The 9915-nt window shown below is 39.7% G+C and overlaps 1 protein-coding gene across 1 annotated transcript in view; it reads right to left on the bottom strand.

The window, feature by feature from the left end:
* Positions 1-9915, bottom strand: part of pdzd8 (PDZ domain containing 8) — a 50450-nt gene that overhangs the window by 23656 nt on the left and 16879 nt on the right. The window contains exon 3 of the mRNA XM_048269522.1: positions 6442-6544. Within this exon, the coding sequence (XP_048125479.1) occupies positions 6442-6544 (103 nt within the window). The remainder of the gene's footprint in view (positions 1-6441; positions 6545-9915) is intronic.

Raw genomic sequence — 9915 nt, 5'->3', positions numbered from 1 at the left:
AACACATAAGTGCTAATAGGACGATAATCCTTGACCAAAAAAAGGAGAGTGAGAAAGAGAGGATGAAGGAAGGGAGGTAGGGAGAGAGATGCTGAGAGAAAGAGGGAAAAAGGGGGTGAGAAAGATCAAGCGGGGAGGGGTTGTTTCAGTGCTGCAGAAGTGGAACAGCAAGAAATAAGATAAAATACGAAAATCCATTTACATGGACGCATGTGTGTCGGCAGTGATTCGGAGAGCGAGTCCTCGAAAAGCAGTCCCACATATGTGGGGAGGAAGAGGGGGTTAAAGATGGAGAGCGAAAAGGAGAGCGTGAATGAGTGCAAAAGAGAAAGTGACCTTTTCTAGATGGTATCTGCTGTAATCCGGGGTTTGGAGTCTGGCTGAGTATGTGGTCTGGAGAAGTCTGATAATACGACGGAAATGCCAGGTCTGATCGGTGTTTCAGTGCATATCAAAGCATCCTAAACTAGATGTACCGCATAGCGGTACAAAATATGACCGCCGCTCAGTCCTGTACATCCGTTCCGGGAAAATAAATCACACTTCAATTTGTCTCCATATTTTACTCCATCCCCCACTCTTGAAACTTTTGTGTATGCTTGTTTGGCATGCCTGAGTGTGTGTGTGTCGGGCTGCACAGAAAGTACCCTACTGGTGCTGAAAAGGTGAATAGATTGTAGAATAGCCAAAGAAGATGTAGAATTGTTATAAAACCTTTAAAATCTCTAAACAATCACAAGTAGGGCAGTTCATCACAGTTCATCCATTGCAACTGGATTGATGAAAGGTCACTTACACCTGTAGGCTACATTGTATTTGGGAAAAGCAAAAGGTATCAGCATAATGTTATTTATTTATTTATTTATTTATTTTTTATGTATTTTAAACAAAAACATCTCTGTCAGTTCCATGCCATTTTCAACAGCTATCAAAAACAAAGGTCATTTTTGATGGATGGATTTTTTTGTGAATGTTTCTTCTTCAACATAAGATTTTAGTCATCTTTAGTTCATGTAATACTTTATTGTCAATGCACAAATTAAGTAACAGTAGTCTGAAACGTTATTGTTAATGCACAAATTAAGTAACAGTAGCCTAGTCTGAAACGAAATGCTGTTTTACATCTAACCAGTGGTGCAAATAACTGACATGTCCAAATGGGCCTTGATGAAATGCGTCGCTAGACTGTTCATACACATTTTAACGGGCCAAAGTTGAAGAGCTTTTGTCCGGTATTGTTAGTGCAAATATAGGCTGATTCATGTTCCCTTGCATTGTTTAACTGAGGTCCATGGCTAGTCTGGCTTTCATCAGACCAAGCTCAATCTTTTAAGAAATCAAAAATAAATAGCGGGCAGATCAGGCTGGGTTCACCCAGCCTAGTCCATAGGCACCCGATATTGTTTAATTTTCCGATTGAGATATACACGCTCTGGCTATTCTAAATGCAAAAATGCATCAGGGAGTTATGACAAAACGGTAACTAACAAACTAGATCCTAATAGAAAGCTGTTAGCTTCCCTAAACTACAGGTAGGATTATAAGGTAGGCCTATTTACAACATAAATTGTCAATAGGCTATGCTGGCGATAATAAATAAAATCTCCTTTGAAACCAATGGCTTACGCCTTACAGTATCAAGCCGGACTTAAACTGTCATATCGTGGGCTTAAAAGTTGTAATAACATTCACGAATGAAGTAGCCACTTCTAAATGGGACCCACTACACAGTAACTTAAGGTGTTTTGCTAAAGCAGCCATAATGAAATGAAGGTGTCATTGTTTGGATACTTCACACACATCTTTTTTAATTTCACAGACTACAACTACCAAGCTGCAATCAAAGCACATCGATTCCCCTCACACCCCTGCACGCACTTAAAACAAAATAAACAGGCGCCTCAGTCTCACGCATGTATAGGCAAAACTGTATCAGACCGTGTAACGCGTTGGTAAATCTTCCATTGCACAGAATGATTTTGTAGCACGCGCAATAAATGACAGTCGAAAAGATACAAACAGTGCTGCTATACATTTGCTTGGTATAACCGCATTTATAGTTTTCTACAAATGCAATAAATCAAATGCCTCCATCACTCAACCAACGCTTAACGGTAACATTACCTAGGTCCTTATTGATATTACAAGATTAACGCATTGCCTGCAGTAAAACCAAGCATGTCCGATAAACATCCTCAGATTTATTTAGGCTTCAAGAAGAAATGGGAATTACACGTCATGTGAACATAGTCCTATCCTTATTAGATGTTAAGCTGCGGTAAATTACAGTCCTTGTATGAAGGCGTCCATTGTTTTTCCAACCCACTTTTAAATTCAAACAAAATTACGCCTCACTGCAACGATGCGCCATCTAGTGGACAAACTACTTCTCGCCAATACTGAAAATGCAGCCATGATGATGATGATGAATATTTATTTTGGCTTTCTTTTAATCCTACTGATTTTCATTTTTACGAGGGGCAAATCACAAATGAGTGATTATGAGCCAGGTTGATGTGGGCCCTTGAGACCAACATACCATAAAAAGATTCACAGAGAACTGTGTCTGCCCTACCCTCCTTCGGGGGTCCAGTCCAGCTGGGGCTGCAGATGAAAACGAAAAAATGACGGTTCCATACTATCCATGTGGGGGTACATGCCCACCAAGTTTTGTGTACCCGGTCTTTCAGTGTCCCGGGAATCCTTGTTGGTGTACATCACTAAATGTACACATAAATTATTTTATTGTAAGGCCCCCCATGAACGAAAGTACACAAAACTTGGCATGCATTCAGAGGGTGTCATAATGATCCTACACTTTTAATTTCGTGCAGTTTTGACCTTGTCAGCCAGAGATATTGAGATGAAAACACCTAATTTTTGCTTTTTAATTTTTAACTAGGTGGCGCTATACATGAAATAAGTGGTAATGAGATGGGTTGACATGCCCCCTAAGACCAACATACAAAAAAAGGTGGACCTCCTAGGCCCCACGGTTCTCGAGATATTCACAGAAAACTGTCTCCGCCACCTACAGGCCAGTTGGTGTATAGTAACATAAATTAATTTATTGTGTGGCCCCCCATGAACGGAATTCCACAAAACTTGGCGTGCATACAGAGGGTGTCATAATGATCCTACACTTCCAATTTCGTGCAGTTTTGACTATGTTAGGTCACAGATACCTTCAATTACATCACCTCATTTTTACTTTTTTGTGTTTAACTAGGTGGCTTATACATGAAAATGAGTGGTTATGGAATGGGTTGACATGGCCCCTTGAGATCAACATACAAAAAAAAAATGGTCCTCCTAAACCCTACGGTTTTCGAGATATTCACAGAAAACTGTGTCTGCCCTACCCTCCTTTCGGGGGGTCCAATTCAGCGGGGGAGCTACAGATCAAAACGAAAAACGATGGTTCCATGCTATCCATGTGGGGTTACATGTCCACCAAGTTTCGTGGTACCCCCGTCTTTCAGTGTCCCGGGAATCATTGACGGAAATTTGGGCATGCGAAAAAGAAAAAAAAAAAAAAAAAAAAAAAAAAAAAAAAAAAAATCTGACTAAACCTATATGACCGCTTGCCAAGCCGGGCGGTCATAATTACAGTAGGCACAGGCACGCATATGCACACACACACACACGCACACACACACACACACACACACACACACACACACACACACACTAAGGCCAGCATGAAGCAAAAGTCGTCCTCAGATAAATTCTGCGAATACTCAAAAGGTGGATCGTGTTCATGAACATTGGCTACTGAGAATCGCAATTTGATTTTTATTGATGCAATAACCATTCGCATGTGATTACCCTAACATGCCTGATTCTATCACAACAGGAGAGTCACAGGAATTAGTGTAACATCGGAAATGCCTAATTGAGTGTGACATTTAATATCTCAACAGATGTTTGTCACCAGCTCTCCTGTGCTGGTCCACAAATGTTAATAATTTCTGATTACCTTAATTGCACACGATTGCTTCCTGCAATAGAACTGCACTTAAAATGCCAAGCAAAACTGACGGACCCTTGAAAAACTGAAAGGCCATTCATCAAATATGAAACATTTAGGATGAAGACGTGCACTCCAAACCAGAGACAAGACCACTACCTGGACACTGACTTGGAAGCTCTGAGCATAACCCCCTGCATATTTCTCCATTCCCTTCCGATAAGATAGAAACAAAGAAACAGGGGAAACTCTGCATTACCCAAGTTCCTTCATCAAAGCCAATCAAAACTCTTTTGCAGGATACAGACCACTCTTTAAAAACAAAGATTAGGTCTTATCCATAAGAAAAGGTCATTGTGGTTGAAATCAGCAGAGCTCAAATACACACAGAGTGCTTTACATTTGAGGTTATTTCCTATAGAGTACAAAACACCTATACATACGGTGAGGGAAATAAATATTGAACACAGTAACATTTCTTTCAGTCAATATATTTCCAATGAGGAAAATATCAGGCAGTCTACCGAGACACCTGCCCCAATATGTGGCATTGGACCATTAAACCACACAATGATCCAAAACATACAGCCAAACAAGGCAAGAAATGGTTAACAGAGAACAATATCAACATTTTAGAGTGGCCCAGCCAGAGTCCAGACCTCAATCCGTCAAAAAAGTGAGCATAAGGCCAGAGTGATGGCAAATAATCGTTCCCGCCTCAAAACCTGGATTGCCGATAAAAAGGTACAGTTTAGAATCACTGTGGAGACATGTAGAGGCTTGGTAGGTACCGGTATTATAAGAACCATTTTGAGAGCTGTGAATGCAAATAAAGATGTTTCCATTGATTATTTACACTGTAAACACTGATGAAGGCCATCAGGCCGAAACGTTTGTTCGTTAACCCCTGTTGCTAAATGGATTAAAAGCCAGAAAGAAAAGATTTTTGGAGTGCGACCATTCTGTGATTTTCATTGATTATTTAAAAAGGGTATGAATCATTTTGAACATGCCATTTTTCATACAAATGTAAAAAAAAAATTCTGTTGTTTCTACTACATTGTCTTACAACCTTGTCATGTGGCAGTGTCATTTTCAGTCAGAACAAACATATCGGTCAAAAGAAAATTACCACATTAAATCAAGATTTGCTAAGGGTATGAATAATTTTGTTCCTTACTGTATGTCATTGTATCATTGATGTAATATGCTGAATTATTATTTGGATGTTTCACTTCATTATTCAAAGTATGCTATCTCAATCTGACAATCGTTAATTAAACAGACCAACAAAACTGACAACAGTTCAAGTTCATGAGAACGCGACCTCGACCGGTTTTATTATTGTAGGCTGCTCGCTGCTGCTCCTGCTTTATTAGTAGCCTATATTTCCACCCTCTGTTTCCTATATAAGATATACCATTTTGATAGTATTTTGGCTAATGTGCAAACTAATGCATTTTTGCAAGTTCCAATTATATAAAGTATGGTGCTATCGCTTGCTAAAAAACGGAACGACCTCGAAGTCTATGGCACCCAAACTTAAATCAGGTATAGGCCTAGTTGTGTACTTTCTCTTTTAACTATTTTATCTTAGTCCACTCTCTTCCGTTATACAGTACAGTAATTTCCTGTTATTATATATTAATACCATATTAACTGCCCCTGTGTATTAACCTAATAACTGAAGAAATTTTGCAAAATCAATGTATAAACCGCGGCTAATAATTGAGAAATTACGGTAAGTGCTTTTAGATTACGAAAATATTAGGTGCATGAGGAGTAGTCGAAATGCAAGCGCACAGGAGTGCGCAAAAGAAAGTATTGTCACTTATTCTACAACATAGGCTACAAAACGCATAAATAGACAACGTCAGTTAGGCAACATTATTTCCAACCATGACCTATCCACAGAATGTATTATAGTATTTCAATGCATGGCTAACACATATGAAACTATTCAGATGCACAGCAATATTGAGATCTCAAAGGCTACTGTAATCTCATCTGAAGCATTACATCTGCATTATATCTGAAGCTATAGTCTCCTCTGCACCGTACCTTACATGTTATTCTATTGCTGTAGCTGTAGTTCTGTAGCTTAAATGTTAAAATGCTTAAATGTTATTCTGTAGCTATAAGTCCCCTTGGATAAATGCATCTGCCAAATTAATAAATGTAAAGGTAAATGTAAATATATCGCCGCCACACTCGCAACCGGTGACTGACCCGGCTAATAGAGCTAGCAATATCTCGGCCATCTTTGCCAAGAACACCACTGGCAACAAGACAAAGAAACAAAGAAACACTTTCACTACATAGGTAGCCAGCTTACTTAATTGATGTGAAGTTATAGATTCCTCAGCATCCAGTCAGGATAAGAAGGAAGATGTTTGGCTGTGTATACTGAACCTTGGGGGAATGTTGGCTTTGCTGCAATGACCGGATACAGGGAAGGGGAAAGTACTGACCGTTTTGATGGAGCTGCGCGTCTTCTCCTTCCATTCCCTCTCACTCAGCTCAAAGGTGCAGTGGACGTACGTCTCCCTGTCGTATGAGCCCAAGATGAAGAGTCTGAGGGGGGGGAAGAGGAATTCAAAGAGTTGAAGCAATCAATTATTTCTGCCAATATCCAATGAACAGCCATTAATTACAACATAGTGAAGGCTCAAGTACGGAATTTACACTCAAATGGGCTTGGCTTCAGAAAGGCTATTAAGAAGCACAATTCCTGGTCACCACACTATACCAGATACAACATCACACCAAAAGGAAATTATGTATTGGACACTCTTCTGGTGTGCCCAACGATGGCAACACAATCAATAAGTACAACTCTGACCATTTGTGCTCCTCATAGATCATAGACTTTACATACATTACAAACGGATTTATTGCTAAAGAAAAGTATGATAACAGGTCTTATACATAACGACTGAGAGTATGGCAAAAACGCCAAGGAGCATCTGTCATAGCCTACACCATCTCTGAGGCATTGTCAACCAAATGTGGCGACAGACTTTGCTGCCCCCTGGTGTTGTATTGTGGCAAAACACACTATGCCCAGCAAATCATGGCTCTATTGTAGTCAGTGCTAGTAGTGTTGATACCTATTGCAAATAAAAAAAAATGTTAAATGTTCTTTCTATCAACAACAACCTAAACGCTTATATGATGCATTTGAGCAGAGACTAGGAACAGGAAAAGCAAACATACATGAGATTAGAGAGAATCAGTCACTGAAATATTAATTAGACGCCATTGTTTTGAGGAAAAGCTGTTCAGTAACATTAGGCACTGTCAGTTTGTTTGTGCCAGTGGTGTAGTCTACGTCAGTGTTCCTCAAAGTGTGGTCCGCAGACATGGTAAAATATAATATAGGATGTGTTGTTTGCAAAATTGAATTGACTTGTATGTGAATCCAAACATTTCTGCAAGACTGCCTATGTAAGCTATACCAGTTAAATCATATGAATCCTCTGACACAATAAGCATGGTGCACAATAAGCAACCAAGGTGGTTCAGTGAGTAGGCCTATTGTGTAATATGCTGTTGAAGTTTTTTTTTTTTAGCTAGGTGGTCCGTGATTTTTTTTATTGGTTAAGTGGTCCTTGGTCTGAAAAAGTTTGAGAAACACTGGTCTACGTGATACGCAGGACTACGCAGTATACCTACTTAAAAAGGATCACCATCTCAGTATACCCACTTAAAATAGGCAAGGATACGTATTAACATTTGGGGTTGATCACAGTATACCCACTAGCTAACTAGACTACACCACTGGTCTGTACCCTCTGGCAGCTATGCTTTCTCTCTATGAATACCTCTTTCTTTGTTTGCGCCTACCCTTACAATACTTTGGAGCTATTGGGACCAATATTGGGGTTAAAGATACAGTGAGTATTAGATAATGAACTGAAGATACTGGACCAGGGGTTTCCGACCTTTTTTGGCAGGCGACCCTATTTTGATATCACAAAACGTTGGCGACCCCAATCATTCACAACATGTGTGAGAGAGAGCGCATCTCATCTCTGCTGTAACATCTAGTTGAGAGCGGTATTTTGCACAAATGTCCTAACAAGCTAATTTGTTTGTTTGACTAACTCACCTGGTTGTTTTGCTACTTTGTTTAGAACATTGATCAAGCATCATCACCCATGATGATCTCATGGATGTCTAAGTTTATTTTTACATAGCTAGATTGTAATTAATGATCTGATTAGTTCCTGAACTTGGATATAATGAGTTTTCATATTTTTTTATTTAATGTATATATTTTTATGTAATGTACAGGTCAATTGTAAGATACCCAATATCTCAGCTGACCCCATTTGAATTTCAGGAGACCCCAAGGTTGGTGTACGATGTACTAGACCAGCGGTTCCTAAACATTTTTCCTGCGTAACACCATCTACATCCTGACTTGGCTCGCGTACCCCCACCATCCAACACACAAAAAACGTAACGCATTCTATATTTAATTAACCACCCTACATGATAAAAAATAAAGAAATTAAATTGTGCAACTGGTCTATGAGCTCTCACACTTTTTTTAATCATTTAACACCTTTCCGACATTACCCTTTTCAGCTCACGTACCCCTAGTGGAAGATTGCGTACCACCGGTGGTACACGTAATGCAGTTTGGGAATCCCTGTATTTTGACTACTTAGACTCTTCCATTAGAATGCTCTCAGGAGAGAAAATCTAATTGCTATTGCATAAGGTCTTCACTAATACTATACACATGTTAATAAAGGACACATCAGACATAATCTTTCTGTATTATTAGTATGGTGGTCACTCTATCCCAATAAAGTTTTGTCCTCAAATCCAAACGATTGCCTGGTGTGGTGGCTCCCTCTAGTGAGAGCAAGCAGTAATGCACTGGTGCTATGCAGGCTTCAAACCTCTTAGAACGACACATATTATTACAAATGGCCTTTTTGACAATTCCCAAGTTTCCTTTTGACAAAACAGCCTTAAAGGGTAAGGATTTTAATTACGCTTTATGTTACTGGGGAAATTGCAATTGACTTCTCTGGAAGTGTAAAATAGGGAACCTATTTGGCAAAAAAAAGGAGGGCCAAATCCTTTTACAAATTTGCAAAAGGCTTACTGCAAAGCTTAAGCTATTTCCCACCTCCAACAACTCTTCTAGGCCAAGATTAACCAATGCCAGTCATAGAACACCTGCAGGTGTGACAAGTTTGTGCAGCAACAGGGGTAATTTTCACTGTTAGAATGCAGGTTAGACTGTAGGCTTTCTGCACCAAATAAAAGCATTTTTATGCACTTTCCCTAAATACCCTGAAGCACTTCTAACCATATCCTTGCCAGAAAACCAGCAGTGTGAGGGCAAGATGCCAAGTGCTTCAACTACCTGACAGAGAAATACCACGTTTCTGACAGGGGTGCACCTGTCGGCAAATGGGCCACATGGTTGTGGAACAGATGTGCACACAGAAAGAGAGAGAGAAATTGAAGGCAAGAGACAGAGGCTGGAAAAAATGGAGCTCACTCATTGCAGTGAAATAAAATGGGGATTTATTCACAGGCCCTTGGAGTTGGAGTTGCATGCTCCGGGTCCTCGCATTATTACAGGCAGACCATGTGCATAATTCATGAAGGCGCTGTGTCTGAATAGAGCCCAGGCTCCAATAGCCATCAACTGCGCTGGCCAAACAATAGCTGGGCTTGGCTCCCTTAGTCTAGTGTTTCCACCGTGGCCACAGGCAAAATGCTTCAATTGGTTTTTGTTTGTTTTAGGCCTGTAATATTGGCAACACTCCATCAGCAAGGTGACAAGATATGTTGCCATGCATATTCTGTTCTAAACAAAAGATGCCAACGTTAAACAAACAAACAAAAATGTATTGAGTGCATAAATTGGAATATTCCTACTTTTCCTATATATTTTATATACCTATATTTGTGGTATA

This window comes from Alosa alosa, chromosome 18 (assembly GCF_017589495.1).
Source record: "Alosa alosa isolate M-15738 ecotype Scorff River chromosome 18, AALO_Geno_1.1, whole genome shotgun sequence".
NCBI lineage: Eukaryota > Metazoa > Chordata > Actinopteri > Clupeiformes > Clupeidae > Alosa > Alosa alosa.
This window is presented reverse-complemented; position numbering and strand designations above follow the sequence as displayed.